Source organism: Typha latifolia, chromosome 5, assembly GCF_019914945.1.
Source record: "Typha latifolia isolate L0001 chromosome 5, TyphaL0001v2, whole genome shotgun sequence".
Classification (NCBI taxonomy): domain Eukaryota; kingdom Viridiplantae; phylum Streptophyta; class Magnoliopsida; order Poales; family Typhaceae; genus Typha; species Typha latifolia.
The window spans coordinates 13,003,157-13,023,462 of NC_133090.1; the positions used below are offsets into that span (position 1 = coordinate 13,003,157).

A 20,306-nucleotide genomic window follows, 5' to 3' on the forward strand; every position below is an offset into this window, starting at 1 on the left:
ACATATAAATTTAGCAAAATCACTCTTTACAAATAATTTATAACAAATTATTAATAATAATATTAATATTTACTATTTAAATAAGCAAACTAAAAATTATAAATCATTAAAAATAAGCGAAAAAATGGATATCCGATATCCATATCCATATCTAAAAAATTATATCCAATCCGTCTCCGTATCACAATTTTTTATCTGTACCCCAATCGGTATTCGAGTTTTTTTTTTTATAAAAATTTTATCCATATCTGAATCCATGTTCAGAACAGATATAAATTTTAATAGAATATGAAACTATTCAGGCCGATAGTAGATCAGGTCAGAATTAATCTGTCCCATTTTCACCCCTACCTCTCATGGTATTTTTTATGTTCCTGCTGCATCTTTCTTCTCCTATTCCTAGTATAGTTGAGCGCAGCACAAGCTATGGAACATTGCGTTTCTCTGTACTGATGGTCCGCAGGATGACACCACTGTCAACTAATGATTTATGGGTTCATTTGGTTCCTTATATCTGGAGATGCATATGTATTAAAAAGTAAGTATATGCATTTGTAGACGGTCGACGACTTTTTCAAGTATCACAACACATCTTTCATGGTGGATTCAAATATAAACCATCTTTGTCATTCAAAGATGTCATAGTGTATTGAGTGCATGTCAAAACACAACGTATGAGTATTTCTTTGGAATACAAAGATGCAACATCTCTGGACACAGAAAACCAAATAATAATTTTTTAGGATAGATGCTGCAGTTCTAAGTACCAGCTAAGACAAAAAGATTGTTTAAGTTGGTATGCACAAAGCCATCACTGACAAATAAGAGGCTCTGTTTCATGAGGGAAGATGAATTACCTTAGTGCTTATGATGTTGTAACTTGATAAGTTCTGAAAAATTATATATTATCGCATGAGAGAAGTAATTATTTGTACAAAGCACTGAAGAAGAACGAATTGTCCATACCTCAGTAACTAAAGAATTATTAGTTGGTTCCAGATCAACTTAGTTTTCAATGTGTATTATGAGCTTTCCTTGATAGAAATCTGTCAGTCTCTATTGTTAATTCCAGACCATTGGGATGATTCACTTCACCAGTGATTTAATTCTGCTGCTTCTGTACATAATACATCATGTAGACTTGTGAAGCTCTTACCGCTCGTTCAGTTACTTGTGTAATCCAAGCATCATCGCACTTGTACCAGTGGTCTCTAAGTCGAAGATAGGTCACGTAATGCCCCGATTCCAATGTCCCGATGTGTGTGACCACAGCAAAGACCTCGAATTCTGAACATAACTCACTCGATATGTCCAACTCATCGCCCTCGAAAGCAAAGATCCTGTTGCCAAATCTGTTCCTTATGATAGATGACGACAGATAAGGCGTCATGTCCAGCGAGAACGGGAACTGCAAGTATTCATCGATCTTCTTCGATGTTTTTCGAATCAATGAGTGTTCAAATCTTTTGATGTGGAAGCAAAGTACCAAAGGCAGCCTTCGGATGGACATCTGCTTCACTGAGTTTTGCCGCACTTGACAGTGTTGACAGTACAGCTTCTGATCAGGACCCAACTTCTCAGGCCTTGTGAAAAGGTCAAGACATCCCATAAGAGTGGAGATTCTTGAATTATCATTAGCTTTCATGCCCTTCCGTGGTTCCAAGTTGAGAGACAGATCAACACAAGGATCGTAAGTGGTAGAAGTATATCCACAGACGGCGCAAGTAACATCCGACCTCAAGACCCCAGAGAACACTGTGTGAGCAATACAATGGCAATCTCCAGATCCTGCTGTGATGATAAATTCTTTTTAGTTGCTCAAACTTAGGGGTCAACAGCTAATTTTAAATAAATTATACTTTTGAAATATGATCACTTGATCCAGAGATTCTATTATTATAGAAACATTTATGAAGCAAGCACCTTTATGTAGGAAGTTAGATTGCTCCTTTTCATGAATCCTGTCAAGCATTGAGATGAAGAACTCGTGAGCATCCTGCTGCTCATAACTGGCAAGATTTGATGAATACTGCCACCAACTGCAAAGAGAAAAATTATTCTAAACCTTCAAGCTTTCATTACTAAATAAAGCACAAAGTTATTGCCCAAACACACTTTCCAGCAACACAAGTGTCAACTGGTTGACAAAGCATAGAATCTGCACAGATAGTTACCAACTTCCTATGATAACCACAGAAAGAATTTGGAACACTGTGTAACAACAATTGAGATTTAATTTTGCGAAATTTGTAAGTCGTATATATATGGGAATAAATTGAGCAGTATTCCATGACTCCTACATTGGAAGAAATATTTTTACAATTCAAAGGTCATGAACTGTCCTTAAAGGAAATATACAAAACACACAATGACTAAAAATAACTAAAATGTGAAGGATGCATACCATACGACTCAGAAGCAGAAATTTGAACAACAGGGAAATAAAATTATGTTTTTTAGGTAATCTCTTTGGTATTAAGGGAGATTCTAATCTGCCCTTATGGATAAGAAGTCTCATTTGGACATGCCCGTTTTAGAATGCTAAGGCATAAGACTCAGTTGAGTGGAATGAAATATCTACCTGGAAAGGTATAATTGGAAAGCGCAAGCACCAATCAGTAGGAAAGTGTGTTATCTTAGCTATCCTAGCAAACCATCTTTCACCACAACCAATGGAAGGTATCGGAATTTCATTTTGCTCCCATTTCTTTTCCCATAAACTTCAATTCATATCTATTTGCCGTATCTTTTCCAATCCTCTGGGCTCCTGTGAAGTGTAACTCCTCGGTTCAAAGACCATTCTACTATACAAGCCACTAAAAGGCCTGCCAAGCATCTAAATTTCTCTCGGCTAAATAACAGTCCGCTAGCATGACATGGAAAAAGCCTTGGATGATGGTAGCAAAGGTTTTCCATCACGGAAAAGATAAAAAGATTAGGACAAAAACTAGATCTCGTGAATCCTTACCAGATTTATCAGCTTCATCATTTTTGTGCTTCAAAATAGTAAGAGCTGATTCTAATGTTCATGAATTTGCATCAACCAAGAAGATTAGAACCTGAAAATCCCAAACAAAAAAGAAAAGGGAAAAAGGGAAGAAAGGAAAGAGAATATATATAAGAATGAGGTATTGGTTAGAACAACATCACTTGACAACATTAATACTACACATAAGGATTTAGCAGGTAAGGAGTTTTGAGATCTAACGAACCTTCTAATGCCAGAGTGAATATCCCATTAGTATGTCGTGTTTATAAGCAAACTCGTGGAGAAATCCTTTATATAGTCGATATTTTTCACATGATTCTGTATCGAGAACTACATATATTAGAAATAGTCTTATCAACCGATTAGCAGAACTAATGAAGCGAGCTTGTAGACAGAAGAGAGTGAATGGTGCCTTATCTAGTTACTAGTTTTCACAGTAATTTTAGGAAAATGCTGAAATGGAAAGAACTAAGCAATCTATAAAGCCACAAAGACATTGCTAGATTACATCTTATAGCATCTCTTTAGCACATAAAATAAACGACTAATTCTTCCCAAGAAAGAATACCAACTAAATACAATCTCAAGATACTCACTCTGACAACCTATTAACCATCAAAGACCACCAAGTCCAACAATTGATGATATACCTGTACAAGAACTGTGCTGGGCTATAGGGCACCGGATCGCCGGAAAACGCCTCCGAGAACACACTGTCAACATCACACACAAAGCACGCCAATTCACCGGTTGGCACAGGTCTCCTCCTCCTCCTTATCCGCTTCTGCTGACATACCTGCCGGTCGTGGCGATCGTTCAAGAAGTAATTCCTGAAAGGCGGGGCGTGGAGCAACGCCTGCAGAATAGAGTTCATGAAGCAAGTATTCCCCAAATTGTTTAATCCCCTCAATCCCCATGGCCGACCGGATGACGAATTCTTGCCCGCCCGGCCTGCCCCGGGAACAAGAACCAACTCCCGCAACACCTCCTCCTTCCCATGCGCCGTCGCCGCCCGCCGTTTCCGCCCGCGACCGGGATCTCTACTCTTGGGCAGCTCCATGATCTGCTTCACCATCACCGCGGTATCGAACTCGGGATCATACACCTGGTCGGCGCAGGCACAGCAGAACAACTCGGCCCGGTCAATGTCGACGGCGATCTCGTGGCCAGGGTTTGACCCCCAATGGACTTCGGTGTGGTCGGAGCACCAAACGGAGGAGCAGATCAGGCAGAGGTAAAGGCGGCGGCGGCGAAGGGAGCAGAAATCGCATCTGGGCATCGAGGATTGGAGTCTCCCAAGTGCAATCCGCCCATTTGGGGTGGTCCTGAGGCGGGTTTGGAGGGATTTATAGCCTCCAAAGCCGTGAGCTTTCTTGTACTCAGTGAGGTGGGAGCAGGGCTCCGGATTGGTGAAGGAGGGATTCATCGCAGAACCCATCTTAGGATAGGATTGCGGACTGAAGCTGATGAATTCAGGTAAAACGAACAAGTAGAGATCGCAAAGTTGGAAGAAGGGGTGACAAAGATCGGAGCTTTTCTTTCTTGACTTGTTCGTTTTGAGGATTTGGAAGTGGGATGTGGAGGTGTCGAGAGGATTTGAGGAGATGGGTCTCGGATTTCTCGAGTCGGCGGAGCGATCTGGCGACAAAAGATAGGATCTTTAGCACTGGAGATCGACTTCTTTAATACTAGAGAAGAGACGAAGAGAGAGAAAGAGAAGCTCTGTGATGACCGACTCTAAATGACTCGTGTTGGATGTCCATCCGTGAGCTGGTGCGTTTAATAACTAGATGGTTCCTAAATAATAATTGTAAACTATTTCACATAGACATAGTTTCCTATTTTTGGGATTGAAAAAAAAAAAAAACTTTAGACTCTATTGTGATTATTCTCCCTCTGGTAATATAAATATATAAAATCCCTCTTAAGTGCAAAGATGATGACAACATCTATACATTTTCGCATTAATTTTTGCCTCAAGTTCTCAGCTCTTTTCCGACAATCATTCACCATCCATCACGAGCCCACAATCTCCTCTCTTATCTTGTTTTATAATGATCTACCAAGACGTGAAGGAATGTGAGTTAGGTGCATATAAACACTTCAATAATTTATTCTTATTCTTCAATAGTTTTCTTTTTATGAGTGAATTAAATTCTTTGATCTTTTTGTAGTGTGTAAACTACTTTCACAGTTAGAGTTCACTTTGACGACTATGATGAGGAAAATCTTTAAGAAAGCAATTCCTCTTCCTTATGCTCAAAGCCACAAATTACAACAGGGCTGCACTTTTCAATTTAATGCCAGTCTTTCATCAGTGGTTTAGATCTTACCATTTAATGAAGTTTGCACAAAGTAACCAGCACTGCGTAATGAGAGAGATCATGGTGTTCTTTTCCTTGCCATTGAAGGAAGGTTTTCGGGCATGCCTTGACTAAGTATGATGAGAAATGATTCTTGGACAAGGCCAATACATTCGTTTCCTGGTAAAACTTCATGATGTGATTAAAACTTAGTCTCAGTGGGTGAGATGATTATGTTACACCCTCTTCCTGCTTATAGTTGCTGAGCATGTCATAGTTGTCATGTGCCAAGAGAATAGAATATTATCAGCATCCAAGAAAATGGTTTCAGATTGAAGGCTGAGAGAGTCTTATGCCAACTTGCCAAGGCATCAGACCTATCTAAACAATAACAACCAACATTAATATACTTGAAGACTGGCATGTTATACTTTGGACTACCTCCATTGTTTCTGATGAACAATCCCTGGGTCTTGAAAGGAATAGTACGAAGCATCAATGGTTTACATTGTCATCTTTTCCGACAGTGTGCCATCTAGGGTTTGCTCGACTACAAAGAGTAATAAACTAGATCTGCTTCAATTCCACTTCTTTGAGTTGGCACATTGATGAGGGAAGATTCATATGCATCTAATACAGTCGTTATGATCCGCTGAAAAACAGAGTTGCTTGTTCTAGTGAGTAATACTATATCTAAACACCGCTGTTGCATGTTCAATTAACCTTATAGATGTGATGAGCTCTCAAAAGACTCAAAATAGTTAAAAGAGGGGAAAGAGCAAACAACTGACATTATTCAAAAAACAAGCAGGGGATTTCCTTTCAAATGCTCTTCAGCTCCTTGAGCCAAGCTGTGTGAAGTGGGCATGGATCTGGTTTTCCTTCTGCAAGTGCCTTCTCTGTCAGTGAATAAAACCAACCATTCCTCCACTTGAACTGTTCAATTCAATAGGTAAGATTGGGAGGTTAGAGATCATTAGTTAGATGTGCTATGAGGTATTATGAAGTCAGTGTATACTTGCCTCTTTTACAGCAGTTGGGAAATGTGAAACAGCCCTAGAATAAGCACATAGTCTTTCTTCTATGCCTTCATCAAATTGAATTCCTTTTGCTCCAGCTGCAGCTGACGCTAACTCTGCAATTAGACTGGCAACCTGCGAGAGCAGATAATCTGAATAGCATCCCAGCATTTGAGACAGGACCTTTGGAAGACCATACCATATGAAGTACACTTATTCACTTTATACTTCAGCAAAAGTGCTTTTTCAGAAGCTAAATTCACAGGAATGATGCGTAAAACCTCACAAAGGTGATTGCATGTAATGGCATTATGATTGTGTAATGGGAGATAGAGTTCTAATAAGGGAAATTTGGGTGCAAACATGCATAATAAATAGCTTATTGGCAATAACAATTTTCTACCTCATTCCTCACTTGAAACAATTGACTCTATACAAGATAAAGATGATTAATTATTTTCATTCTCCTGGCTTCATTATAAGATAACCAGTAGAACATGTGAATAACTCAGTTTCAAATCAGCAAAAGCAATCAAGAAATCAGAAACTAACATTGAGGGCATGAAGTGACAACAAATAAGCTTGAAACTGAAACTTCATGTAGTTCTGTGCATGTCTTTCCTGCTCAATGAATTGTTCAACGAAGTGACAATTCTATTGACTAAAAACGCTCATCAACTCTCTTTTTCAGTGAATATCTTCTCAATGTACTTACTTTTTGCAATATTTGTCAAGCGAAGGTAGTGTTAAAGCACATATTCTAATCCCTCATTTAGTGAAGATCACTGAAGTTTGAGAACCACCAATAGAAAATTACACTAATGCAACATCACAACACATCAGAGGAGAGAAAACAATCACCTCGGATCGATATTCCTTCTCCACAGCACCAACAGTAGCCCCCGGATGACGAGCTCCGACGAGCATGAATGCTGCAATCCATATTAATTTTTCTAGCATTTGTTTCTGAAATGCTTCCTTCTCAAGTACCTGAGCCAACCATTGTACATATGCATATCATTCTCATATCATAAACCAGATACTACTTCTATGTTTGCCCAACAAACAACATTTTCTCTATAGATCGTTTTAAGATTACTTAATCTAGAGCCACATATGCTATAACTCACTATTAAAAAAAAATTAAAAAAAATCTCATCTTGAGATCAAATACCTTGCAGGAAAGGTTAGCATTTTGCAGCCGGGCAGCGACCGCCGGCGCCCACTTGCCAAACGCTGCTGTCAACCCTTCGGGATTGGTGTCGGTCTTCCCGTCCACCGGTGGCTCCCCAAGTTTTGACACAGCAAAATAAGCCAACACCTGGTCGGCATCACCCAAACCCTTGCTCTCCAACCACGGCTCGAGCATCCCGTTCTGGAAGAACACCAAATCTGCTCCAACGTCAGAATCAAAGTTCTAGCTCTAATATTTCACATGAAAAGGAACTACAGTTTAAGGGTTGGATTCGGTACCGTTCCAGTGAGAAGGAGGAGTGGCCTCTAGGACGGCGTCGAGGTCGTCGTTCCGGGTGCAGACGAGGATAGGGCCAGCGAAGTCGGCCGGAACCGGTTGCCCGCGGCCGACGAGGAGGTCGCGGCCATCGCCCATCGATTGCAGAGCCCGCCCGACCCTCCCGCCGCCTACGATCACCGCCGGGACCACCGCATGGTCGGAGCTGGACATGGAAGCGGAGGCGCGAACCCGGACCCTAACCTTGAGGAGAGAGGAGGGAAGGCGGAGGAGGGATAACGATGACGGAAAGATGCTAACGGCGGCGACAGCGGAGGTCATAGTGATGGTGAGCGATTGGAGGCATGACGGCGTTATGGAAGTGATCTAATGTTGGTTGCTGCCGTTAAATTTGAGCCACCCGTTTCTCCCGGGAGATTATCTCATATCTGCACTGGAATCTACTGAGCCAGACTTGGGTCTGGGATTAGGAAGTTAATCACACTATCTTTATTACATTCAAACTCTAGGGTTTGGATAACCAATACTGATGTGTGGATTAGGGTCACTTTGGTTCAAGAATATCTTAGGAATAGCCATATTAAATCTCCAGAATTAAGCTAGGAGAGTAGCAAACATTCTTTCTTTAATGGTTTAATTTAGAGTATATAAGATACCAGTCTAAATAAATTAGAAAAGAAAGAAATCATTTTTAAAACTTTTTTACTTTTTGATATTTAATTATAAAAAATAAATTAAAGAAGTGACCTCCTCCTATGACTACTAGAAGCAATTTTTTTTTACTTCAACTTCATTTTTTAAAAGAAAAGAGTCATTTTCTTTGTTACTTTATTAAACTCCTTTTTAGCTTTCAAATTCATTAAATATGTTTGAGAAGTTAATGGACTGAGATGATATAGTAGACTTTTGAAACTTATGCACAAGTTCAAGTGGAGTGCTTTTCTCTAATAATCGATATTAGATTGATTGAAAGGTGAAAAAGAATAAAGACGTGGAAAAAATTATTCCTTCTTTCTAGAAGTGATTGCATCTGTGAGTGGCTCAAACCCTTGACTATCGATGCACAAAGTAGCTAAGCAAAATATGTAGGCCTCCAAGTAACATGCGAAAAGAGAATAGAAGATATAGGGTCAATTTTCCACTACAAATTACCAAGTTTTGATAATAAATAACATTTGTTAGTGTCCACAGCAAAGCTCACAGCTAATATGACATTTTTAACGCAGCTGTTGCACAAAACATCTTTCTATACGACAGGATCGGAAAAAAAAAGAATATTGGGTATAAATGTCGACAAACAACATCCTTTGGCAAGTTTCCAGCTAGAAGAACTTCATTTTCCCCTTGCTTAAAGAAGATTTTGCCTCACAAATAGCTCTCTGAGCTCCTGAAAGTCCCGTGCATTGACCTGTTGTCCCTAGAGTAACTGCAAAGTACAGATAGACGGTGCACAGGAAAGCTAACAATGCCAGCATCGTCAGAAGGAAGCGATGCCGCTCAAGGAGAGTCGACCAGCTGCCTAACTCATCGCGACCTGATTGCTTCTTGGACGATGATAAAGAGGATGCATTTTGCGATCTCCTTCGAGGAGATAATACATCAAGACTCATGGTTGCTTGTCTGCTTGATCCTCTAATCTGACCACTTTATGTCCTGTACCAACAATAAACCAGCTCACAAGATCATTATATGAACCAAAAGCATATAAGAGGAAGATATACTAGCATGTCTTTCAGAAAGTTTTCAAGTCCCTACAATCCTCTTTGTCATTCATTATACAATAATCAATATCAGTCTGTTCTGAGTCCTTATCGTAGGAACTTCAATGAAACACCAGACCTTCACGTTTCTGAAAGAGTTCAAGTGCCAGGTAAAGTAGCATTATTTTCTCAAATTTTGTATCAAAGCTTTTGAGTATATATTAGAGTTCCTTTCCCTGAAGAAAATCTTTCGCCAATTTAATTCCCGCCGCAGAAGAAAGTCACAAAATCCTACGCAGAAATGTGGACGCAATTGCTGGTGGAAGCGACAACACTTCGGAACTTACAAATCAAGATCAAGAAGCAAAAAAGAAGAGAAGCATGTGCGACCCAAAATATTTATCTACTATAGCCCTTGACAGTGGTAAAATATCTATAAAAAGAACATAACATAACAATCATCCTTCATCATAATTACTATTGCAAAAAAATTTGACGTTAACAAAAGCAATATGGAATCTATGTAACTAACATTCAGTAAAAAAGTTTCTGCACCATACTGGACCTGTAATGTGGCTGAAGTCTATATGTAATTTTAACACAAGAATAGGTGTAATGACCACAATATTGCCTTTGATAAACTAGTAAATATCGTTGATCTAGCTTAACTATCAGCTAATAATAGGCTCCTCCGAGACAACATTTTACCGGTCTGAACTATAGTTACTTCTCTACCTGACTACTCTTTTCATTGATATCTAGTATATGGTGCATAAAGTAGATTTCACATAATATCCATAGATAAGCAAGACTATAAGCAGTCAAAAGGCTTCTTACTATTCCAAATGATACAATTGTTAACAGGAACGACATTAAAAACAAGCATAAGAAAAATGCCTCCAAATAAACTTACTCTTTTGGTTTAGATAGGGTTATCCAAGAAATTATCAGCAGCAAAGACATACAGGAATCATAGAAAAGAAAATGTGCACTCTTTTCCCCCTCAATTGCACTCGTCCCCCAAAATTACAGTTTTTGCAGGATAATAGAAGCTGAAAAGCGCACAGATCTGACAAAATAATGAAAATTTCTACCAAATATTCTCAGATCCAACATCGAGCGCACGTAACAATCCAAGAAATCACAAGGAAATCTCAAGCTATTAGCTACAATCCCGGAATCAGGGAAAGAAACAGCAGGATTGGATCAGAAACGGAGGCAAGTAAAAGAATCAAACTCCTAGTATGCAGTGAGAGATTCAAACCTAGAAAATGCCGCGCGACCGTGAAGAGAACGAAGGAGGTATTCTTCGACGCTGCCGTGTCGTTGCCGGGAGAGGAAACGATGCAAATCACAATCGCAACAGAGAAAGACAGCAAAAGAGATCGGAAAAGGAAACAATCCACTAGTAGTTTACCGGAAACGTACGCTTTAACCCAGATGATGCGCTGGATCCCACCGTGGACTTGGAAGGGAAAAGCCGCAATTATAGCGCGAAATCGCGTTTAGGAGTTAAAATAATGCTTCACTCGTCGCTCAGTTCCGTTGAAGAATTAAAGGGAGTCTTATCTTATCGAATTAGGGAATCCCTTATTTACAGCTTATAAGTAGTATTACTAATAGCATGGATACCAGAACCTTATTCTTGTTCTCTCATTTTAACTTAGAATTGAGATAATGGAAATGACCATCAACCCTGGCATTGGAATCAAATACATAAAATATAACTCTCATCTAATTAATGAATATTTATTTATTTATTTATTTATTTATTTATTTATTTATTTTGGAGTGGGTACATCCCTCACTCATGGTGTTAATGATAAATATCAAATGAATTAACAAATGAAAGGTTACCGTGTCACAAGAAATAGATAAAAAGAAGTTATAAATATAAAATTAAACGACAACTTAGAGAGTCTAAATATAATTATCCTAAAATAAAATGATAGAACATTGGTTATGGGTTTTTTTTTCGTTTCTTTTTCTTGAGAAGAACGGGTAATACGACATGGCAGTGCTCAAACTATTAACAATATCTTTTGCCAATGGGATCATGGTTGGATGGTTAAAATGGCTGTGTTATATGAGCACTCTAGAGTTCAAGTCCCAGCAATACCTGTATAACTAGGACACCACCTCACAGCACTATGGCATAAAGTTAATTCTCAACAAAAATGTAAAAACCCAAAGCCTAGTGAGTGCTTTGCCATCCACTGCAGGTTAATAGTTCATCAGACAGAAGAAAAGACAAGCGAGATGATCAAAAGAGCAACACAGTTAATCAGAGTTGATCATAACCTGAAGAACAAATGGTATTGCAGTCTAATACCACAACTTTAAAGGCAAATAATGGACTGCAACAACTCATAGCGTGGCAGAGTTTCTGCAAAATTCTATTCCTATAGAAACTTGAATTCAGATCATTGAGTTCTCTGGATAAGGAGAAGCTTGCTTTCAACATTCATAAAGCTCAGATGCATCGAAACGTGTATAATTTTGTCGGGTAAATGCACTGGACAAAGTGCATAGCTATGCAATGATCTTAAGCCAATTGCATAAAGAATCCACCACAAAAGTATGGACTTCCAAAAGAATAGTAAAGATTATGTCATCGTGTCATCTCTCCATCATAATCGATTCAGATGAGAACTAACGGGGAATTTAACCCCAATAATCAAATAAAAATAACAGGCTCATCTGACCATCAGAATGAATGAATGGACCATCCTCAGCTCTGAAGTTCCTATTTTAAAGTTAGATCAACTTCGTCAATTGTTCCTCAGCCTGCTGAAAACCATATTGTGTTAGTAAAAACACAAACTCTTTATGTTCAGTCAGATGAAAACATGATCTTACTTCGGATTATAAATTCAAATGGGACAAAGTGGCTAGTGCAGTGGGATTGAATAGATAGGGTTTATTTTGAAACATAATAATTGTCTGGGGAAAAGATTTGAAATCCACATGTGATAGGAATGGTCAAGCAAGAATAACAATATGAAAGTAACTAAATGGTGTGCAGATTCTGAATCAGATGTCACTATATTCCTCATTAGTTCAATTTAAAGAACTAATTGCTTGAGACTATGACATCTTTAATATCCAAAAGTTGTAACTTCTTTGAATTTCACTAGTGCATCGCGGAAAGATAAAGAACTCCATGATATGCATAAGGGGACCAAACAAAACAAACTAAACTACTCAATGAATCATGAGCAGAGGTGCTCACTTGATAGGGAACAGTTGGATATCTTTAATCTTCATCACCCGTGTGCTCCAGTAGATAGTTTGCTGCCAACTGCTCATTCCTATCACAGGCCAAGAAGGCCTCAATGACACGTTCTCTGTCGAACCCCATTGCTTCAAGCTGTAAACGAATCCAGTCAGGAAGTAGTAAAACCATGTAAATGTACAATAAGAGGAAAAATACTCGTCCAATAGCCTCCTGCTCTTCAGGTGTCACACTGACAGCATGAGGCATCTCCTCCAGCTCAGGCTGATCAAATAGATCCCTAGAAAATTACAATATCAGAAAAGATCATAAAGCAAGTATGCCGTGGTGCAAAGAAGAGCAAAGACACGAATTAAGATTACTTTGTTCCACCAAAAGTATACTAGTATAGTATAGTTTGGTAAACTACACAGTTCCAAATGGTAAAGGCAATGATAGAGACGAGTTGAACATTTATATCCCATCCATGTTCAACAAATGAATAATAGGAAAAAGGGATAAAAAATTTGCACCAACTAGAGAGAATTTGACAGAAACATGGTAATCTTAAGTAATCTTTTGATATAATTCAGGAAACTTAAGCAAATAAAAAAGTCAAAACCAAAAAGCTTGAAAATCAGAAAGAACTCTTACTACAGGATAAATTTTCCAGAGACAAACTGACAATATCTTAATGTAACCCGTAGGCCATGGCACTTATCCGAGACAAATAAATATATTGTCATGAAGGAAACAATAACATGAAAAAAATTTGACACAATTAAGATTAATGACACTAAAGAAAAGTTAGAAGTAGAAAGATTCAAGATAATATGGCATCTAAAAGAATGAACTAAAGATAACACCTAATCTACTTAATCTATCTATTGTCATTAGCTAATGGAAATTGACAGATATTAGAAAATCATGCAAATCTTACCCTTCAACACCTTCTAGCGGTTCATTTATTAGCTGAAGAAACTCAGCATGATGCTCCTGGATCAATCTCATAAGTTGAGGATTCTGCTTGCTTAATTCTTGGAGCATTGGCTGTAATTACAGCAGAAATTCAGTGACATCAGAAAATTGCACGACCACATATGAGCATCTAAGGAAAGGAATTACAAACCTGCAAAATCTGTGGATTTGCTTGGACCATATTTCGCAATCCTAGAAACTGAAACATCATTAAATAGTCACTCCACTGGAAGAATCTTTAAAGAGCATAAAATAATAAAATAGATAGAAAGACGACTTGCTTGACAAATTTCTTATTTGTTCAGAGAACAGCATATAGAGGTTCTCCAACACCCAGGACGCAAGGGACTTCAATAAATACAATTCGAACAGCCAACTTATTAACTCATGCAGACTCAAATATGACAGACATGATTATGCAGCATGTACTGAAATATTTTAACAAAATTCAGATCAAAATGGTCTTTCTAAAGCATCATCTAACTGAGGCAATGGAACCTGCGCACAGAATTATCTCCTCATACAAGGTTGCTCCAATTTTTGGTATGTAAAATCAAAATAAGGCATCAACTGAATACTTCTCGTTGATTAAACTGCAATGAAGCATTAGTTGCAGTCAATCGTCCAACAACCCATGCTACCAGTGCATCTCCTTCCCATGACATAACAAGAAAGGAAAGAAAGGAAAAGAGAGACCTTAGGTACTGAAGGATGGGATCAACCTTTATAAATTTAGCATGCTCTGACAACAATGCTTTCAGTGTCACTTCAAGGATAAGTTAGAATTGTTCACCAAACTTGGTAGCTAAACTAAAAAAACCGGAATCCAAGGATTCCATGTGGTGGCAGCATGCACACCCCCTACTCGATGCCAATAGCTTGTACGATATGCTACCAAATAGAACAGTTTGGCACAACCCAGACAAAAAAGGACAAATATTGTCGCAAAATAGGTGCTCTATTATCAGCATAGCCCGCAAAAGACATCAGCAAAGTTCGAGGATACACATGTCATAGGGAGTATTGAGTATTTGAGATACTCCCATTATTGAGAGCCAATAGAGTACTTGCATGGCATGAGCCAACCTAAATGACAATAACAATCACATGCAATTATCTCTTAGACTCTTACCAGAACAAAAACAAACAAAATGATCTTGTGCAAAAAAATAAAAAATGCATGGGTCAATCACCGACCCCATGAAGTAACGACAGAGGATATTGATGGAGATCACAGACCTGTTGGTTATTCCTAAGAAAATCAAGAGTACCAGCTCCAGCACCTGCTCCCGCATTGGGAGAACCCTGTTACAGTACTAAATACTTGGGTTACATGTCCAACCCACGGTGCGATAAATGGAGATTAACAGGCAGCCAGAGAACCAGACCTGCGCAAACATATCAAAAGGAGAGGAATTGGGTAGTCCAGGAAGAGGTGACGACCCTGCAGGAGTAGTTGCACTTGGGTTTGCCCCTTGATCAGATGCTTGAGATGAAGGGAAAGGAGTAGCAACATCTGCTGTCACCGGAATACCCTAACATGAAAAGGAAATGTGTTGGCTTGCTATCCTCTTTGACACCTATAGCTAGTTTTAGGAACAACTAGAGAGGAAGTATATACAGAATATAAATAATCCACAGCCCGCTCTGGATTGTTATAAGCAGCACGAAGTGCTCTCACAACTGTATCTTTGTCCCAATTACCACCACCCATCTCCATCAACTGGTTCACTGTCTGATCAAGATTACTTCCTGCAACTAAATTGGATGCAGCCTGACCATATGCCTCCGCAGAGACACTAACCAAAGGTAACAGAAGTTCTTATGTTAGAAGCAATGTAACAATAATCAATAAATGAATGAATAGAAGATCATATCACTAAAAATTTCTCTTAGAGTATACATATACAACCATGGTTCGAAGTATCAGCCGATATTGATACGTACCAGTATGAGCCCTGATCAATTTGAAACCAGTTTTTCATTGGTTTCAGCCAGTGTCAATCTAGCATCAGCCATATCATCCATATCATCCATATCAACCATAAATACAAAGTTTTGATTTTTTTTCTGCTTTTATGTGGGCTATATGTGGAATGCATCATAAGTTTCATCTAGCATAAAAACAACTCAAAACATCAATTATTGATCACTTGATTCCTCGAGTGCCGCATTTTACGTTTCCTCCCTTTATTTCTCTCTTTTTCTTTTTGTTGCTATTTTATTCTTCCTTCATCTTATTTTAGTTTTTCTTTTACACCACTATGCTCATCTCCATTGCAAAGGTGGTTGCTAGCCTCATCTACAGGAGGCTTCCTAGTTCCTACCACCTCCGTTGTAGAGGTAACGATGGCGATGAGCACAAATATTTACAAAATCCATCCAAAATTCGATATTGTTCTTATTATTTTCACTCTTTGTATTATGTTGTTACTATCTAACTTGAGTAATCTAATTTTAATAAGTTTGTATTCCTCAAATTCAAATATTTTTATATGTTTTATATTATTTTTTAAAATTTAAGTAATTACAAAATAGTTCAAAACCAAAACAGGCCAATACAGTGGTCAAAATGGCTTATATGTATCATTTTCTCCAACGGCCGATATCGATGACAATGCTTAAAACCTTGTATACAACCATGTGGAGAATTTCTCTAGAAAAACAAGACTGTTACCAGGTATATAAACAAGTTTGTTTTAGTATTACCAATAACACGAGAGAGAAATATCACTTTCATGAGATCCAAATTCTTGGTTACCTCCAATAGTCTGAATGTTCAATTCTTTGATATACTTAAAGATTATATGCAATCCACCTTGTAGGGCCTTTAGAACAACTCTTAGGTCAAGCTCCTTTAATTGTAAGGTTTTGTGAAGAGTGAATGGTCTTGCATAACTATACCTCTAAATCATTTCAAGTTTCAACACCTCAGTCAAGCATTACAAATTTATTATTCCAGCTTCAAAGCAGACACAAAATTATCAGTTTATCACCATAAGCACATGCTGGCAATCAAGATTTGTAGCATGAATCAGCAGAAAACAACAATGAAAAAATTAACTTTATGCAGAACCAAAGGTACCCAACAGTGAGTGGACTGTTTCCACTCTACAACAGCAACACATACATGAACCTATTCTTCCCTTCACACGCATAGATTCTCTTTTGAAACAACTGGACATGATAGTAATTTAATTGTAGCTGGTATGCCCACCCAAAGATAACCATGTAAGTACATAAATTACAAGCTGATTGATTAACAAAAAATAAAATAAAATCCAATCTATCATTTAGAGAACGGTTAAATATCATGGTACAGGTCATGGACTCACAGAAACACTAGAAAAATATCGTGCATATAACTATAAAGGAAAATCACACTGAATTCATTGTTAACTGAGCGGATCTATCAAATATCTGATTTGCCGTGAACATAACTTATCACACAAAAAAAAGATGGAGGTAGGCAACTTAAAATTAGAATGTCAAATTTCTTTTTCTCAGTTAAAACAAAATGTTTGCATTTTTCTGCAAAAAAAACTGGGATGGCAAGTAGATAATATGAAAGGAATGCTAACTTAGAAGCAAGAGATTCATACAGTGAATTTGGTCTTTCAGATTCAGTTGCAGGATTTGATGAAGCCCTGTAAAAATGAGAATTAAAAAATAAGCATCATGAGCAAGACTGGAAAATCTAAGGGTCAAATAGTGAAAAGTAAAAGAGGCAACATCATGAACTCACAGAGGTTGTTGTGGAGCCTCTACAGGAGCAGATTGTCTGACTGCAGGAGTTGCTGAAGGCTAAAAAATGGGGATAGACAGTTAGTAGCTTAAAGGACAGATCTTAGCATGATATTTTTTCCAATTGGTGATGAAAATCACCTGGGAAGATGATGCTCCTCCAGCAACTGAAGTTTTGCTCTATGGAGGTACCAAAGCATTTAGTTTCTCATAAAAGCAAGAAATAAATGAACAGAGTTACAAAAACAATCAAATGCACATCCAAGTAGATCTTTTACGCAAATAGTGTGAGTTTCAATGTAATTCACCCATGGTTAGACACCAAAAAAGACCAATAATCTAAGAGAGGCCAATATGTGAAAAGATTCAATAATGCAAGACACCGAAAAAGGAACACAAAGATGTCAGAATACCAAAATGCCCTTCTGTTTGGTATAGGGTATGATGGAACTTAGTGACAAGTGAAGCACAAAAAAAGACTTTTCCCGACCATAATATATAGAATATCATTATCCATGTATACAATGTAACATAACCAAGTAAAAAAAGAAATATAACACTCTAGACCACTAAGGACAATATGCTACCCTATCTTGTTAAAAACTTGTGATCACCAAAAGCACTAGAGCAGTCTTTAATGAGTGTAAACTTTCAGCACTGAGATTTTTCAAATCAAAGAAGTAAAAGATTTAATAAATCAACAGTATGACAAAGGCAAACAAACTAAAAGTAACAATTCATGTACAGTCTCAAATATGGTATTTTTTAGACCTGCTCACCTAATATGCCGTTGTAATTTTGCTCATAAGAATATGCGCCATGTGTGCTATAGTTTCCATACCCAGTTTGGACATCTCAAAAATCATTCTAAACACATAAAACTTACAATAGGTAATTTATTTATATATTATGTATAGTAAAGTTTGAAATTCAGTAAATATACTAAATTATTATGCATTAATTCTAGCAAGTCCTGGGAGCCTTAGAAATGCTTAATTATGGTCAAATAAGAATCAAAAGTCATATATAGTTTGATACTGGAATTAAGTTCTATGTCAATTAGAAGTGTTGTTCACAAAAAAGTTTAAACTAGATTTGTAAGTTTATGAAAGGTAAGTTGAAAACCCTATTATATAGGTATATGGTACTTTCTTAGTCAAGTCACAGTATACCTAAGGCCTTGTTTGGTTTGAGATTAAGCTCTAAATTTGATTAGTTAGTCTCATTTCTTAGTCTTAAATTTTAAAAAATAAACTTGATTAGATATAAAAAAGATAAAAAAATATTTGGTTACTGAGCCAATTCAGTGGGGGTTCTTAAACTCAAAGCAAACAAAACCTAAAAAACAAATTGGTCAGTGAACAAGTATGGTTGAAGTCTCTGTTGTATCAAGCCCAAAGTACTGGGTGTAATACTTGATTCAAGAAGGTTTCATACCCAACATGAAGCATCAGCCTGAATCAAGTGAACAACCATTAAAGTTGTAATTAGCCACAAGCAAGGTGGCCTATGTTTTTGTTACAGAGCCAGAGTACACACTTATTTAGTAGACCAAATTGGTTATCTGGATAAGAAAGAAAATGCTTGATGTTCGTAACTGCTGAGTCACCTAACATCTCATAACAGAATAGAAAGTAAACATATTCCCATTTCCACTACTTCCTGTATACTAATTTCTTCAGTAACACATAATCCTTGCAGTCATAATATTTCCATACATCCAGAATTATATTTTGTTACTTCCTGGCCAAAGTAGTTAGGCAGGATAAGACAAGAAATAAGTGGTGTTCCTTAACTATTAATCAGTAAGTATTTTCTCTCACAAAAGGATAAAAGAAGTGAACATATGAATCCAAATATATGAAATAAAGCATGTGTCATAGTGCACCTGTTACCTATTTAGAACAAAATACTCACATACCTTACTCAGCATGACAACAAGAAAACCATCCTCACTAACTTTGTTCTCTTCTAATGTACTTTCATCTTTCAAAACTTTCCCATTGTGAATCAAAAGCTGTTGCCCCCACGGATAGCTATCTTTGCCTTGTAGATCCTCAATATTCTTCTTTACAGCCATAATCTGGACCGGAAATTTTTTCTTAGCAGCTAAAAAAAAATTGAAGTAGCTATAAAGGAAATATTTGCAATGCCTAAAAACAAATGACGCAACAATGCGGGTAACAATAGCAACAACTGAAAACTTACAACTTCTATTGGCAATGAAAAATAATAATAAGATGAAAGATAATAAAAAAAACCTAACAACCGAGAATAGAAAAAAATATCAACATGTATAACGATAAATCTTAGTGCATCATATCACATAAATTATGCTTAACCCAAGAATTCTGAAAAAGAAAATCACATAATACCAGTAGCCACAGTCTCAGGAGCTAGAAAAAGGGGAAAAAAAACATTTTTTATGCAAGGATGAAACTAGGTCGTTTAATGGAGCCGTGGGACGATCATCTCATTCAAAATTACCTTCGCTAAATAATACCATCCTAAAGCGAATAAAATTTCCTGAGAAATGCGCCAAGAATTGACCCAAAAAACATCTCAGATACCGTCCCAACGACGAATACAATCCAGCACCACCTCGAACAAGATAAATGATCGAAAAAGAGAGAGCAAGGAAAGAGAAGAACGGAAGGAGGAGATTAAGCTCACCGTATCGGAGGGATGCACTCGGATTTCGAAGTGGGTGCCCTTGAGCGTCTTCACCGTCAGCTTCATTGCTGTGATCGAGATTTCTCTCTAGCGTTTTCCCGGGATTCTTCCACCGTAGAGCGAAAGAGAGAAACCCTAGAAGCAGAAGAGGTATCTTTGATATTCGAGAGTTTGGCTCGGTTGTAAATACAATTATTTGAGGAGTGCTTTAGCAA

At 37.7% G+C, this 20,306-nt stretch overlaps 4 protein-coding genes across 14 annotated transcripts; all 4 read right to left on the reverse strand.

Moving 5' to 3' along the window:
• Window positions 1-834: 834 nt before the first annotated feature.
• Window positions 835-4,736, reverse strand: LOC140789355 (ubiquitin C-terminal hydrolase 22-like). 2 transcript variants are annotated; one of them, XM_073139021.1, is made up of 3 exons: window positions 3,640-4,736; window positions 1,924-2,039; window positions 835-1,791 (listed from the first exon to the last, which is right to left on the reverse strand). In XM_073139021.1, exons 1-3 carry the CDS (start codon window positions 4,425-4,427, stop codon window positions 1,103-1,105), a joined length of 1,593 nt encoding a protein of 530 aa, XP_072995122.1. In that variant the 5' UTR covers window positions 4,428-4,736; the 3' UTR covers window positions 835-1,102. The 2 variants fall into 2 exon arrangements, with proteins under 2 accessions (XP_072995122.1, XP_072995123.1); XM_073139022.1 differs by having other exon boundaries at window positions 874-1,788.
• Window positions 4,737-5,759: 1,023 nt separating this feature from the next.
• Window positions 5,760-8,276, reverse strand: LOC140789357 (uncharacterized). 2 transcript variants are annotated; one of them, XM_073139024.1, is made up of 6 exons: window positions 7,785-8,276; window positions 7,486-7,703; window positions 7,173-7,301; window positions 6,315-6,446; window positions 6,084-6,228; window positions 5,760-5,944 (listed from the first exon to the last, which is right to left on the reverse strand). In XM_073139024.1, the coding sequence occupies exons 1-5, from the start codon at window positions 8,101-8,103 to the stop codon at window positions 6,115-6,117; spliced, it is 912 nt and encodes a 303-aa protein (XP_072995125.1). In that variant the 5' UTR covers window positions 8,104-8,276; the 3' UTR covers window positions 5,760-5,944; window positions 6,084-6,114. The 2 variants fall into 2 exon arrangements, with proteins under 2 accessions (XP_072995125.1, XP_072995124.1); XM_073139023.1 differs by having other exon boundaries at window positions 5,760-6,228.
• Window positions 8,277-8,898: 622 nt separating this feature from the next.
• Window positions 8,899-10,995, reverse strand: LOC140788597 (uncharacterized). Of its 2 annotated transcripts, none has more exons than XM_073137901.1 (3): window positions 10,900-10,995; window positions 10,747-10,797; window positions 8,899-9,435 (listed from the first exon to the last, which is right to left on the reverse strand). In XM_073137901.1, the coding sequence occupies exon 3, from the start codon at window positions 9,390-9,392 to the stop codon at window positions 9,105-9,107; it is 288 nt and encodes a 95-aa protein (XP_072994002.1). In that variant the 5' UTR covers window positions 9,393-9,435; window positions 10,747-10,797; window positions 10,900-10,995; the 3' UTR covers window positions 8,899-9,104. The 2 variants fall into 2 exon arrangements, with proteins under 2 accessions (XP_072994002.1, XP_072994004.1); XM_073137903.1 differs by having other exon boundaries at window positions 10,911-10,928.
• A 927-nt stretch (window positions 10,996-11,922) lies between these two features.
• Window positions 11,923-20,289, reverse strand: LOC140788595 (ubiquitin receptor RAD23b-like). Of its 8 annotated transcripts, none has more exons than XM_073137898.1 (13): window positions 20,092-20,289; window positions 19,340-19,501; window positions 17,560-17,598; window positions 17,420-17,478; window positions 17,277-17,321; window positions 15,296-15,473; window positions 15,063-15,209; window positions 14,914-14,979; window positions 13,826-13,873; window positions 13,637-13,746; window positions 12,916-12,997; window positions 12,715-12,852; window positions 11,923-12,269 (listed from the first exon to the last, which is right to left on the reverse strand). In XM_073137898.1, exons 1-12 carry the CDS (start codon window positions 20,155-20,157, stop codon window positions 12,739-12,741), a joined length of 1,116 nt encoding a protein of 371 aa, XP_072993999.1. In that variant the 5' UTR covers window positions 20,158-20,289; the 3' UTR covers window positions 11,923-12,269; window positions 12,715-12,738. The 8 variants fall into 8 exon arrangements, with proteins under 8 accessions (XP_072993999.1, XP_072993998.1, XP_072994001.1 ...); XM_073137897.1 differs by having other exon boundaries at window positions 11,923-12,272; window positions 20,092-20,281; XM_073137900.1 differs by having other exon boundaries at window positions 12,753-12,852; window positions 20,092-20,279.
• Between the last annotated feature and the right edge of the window lie 17 nt (window positions 20,290-20,306).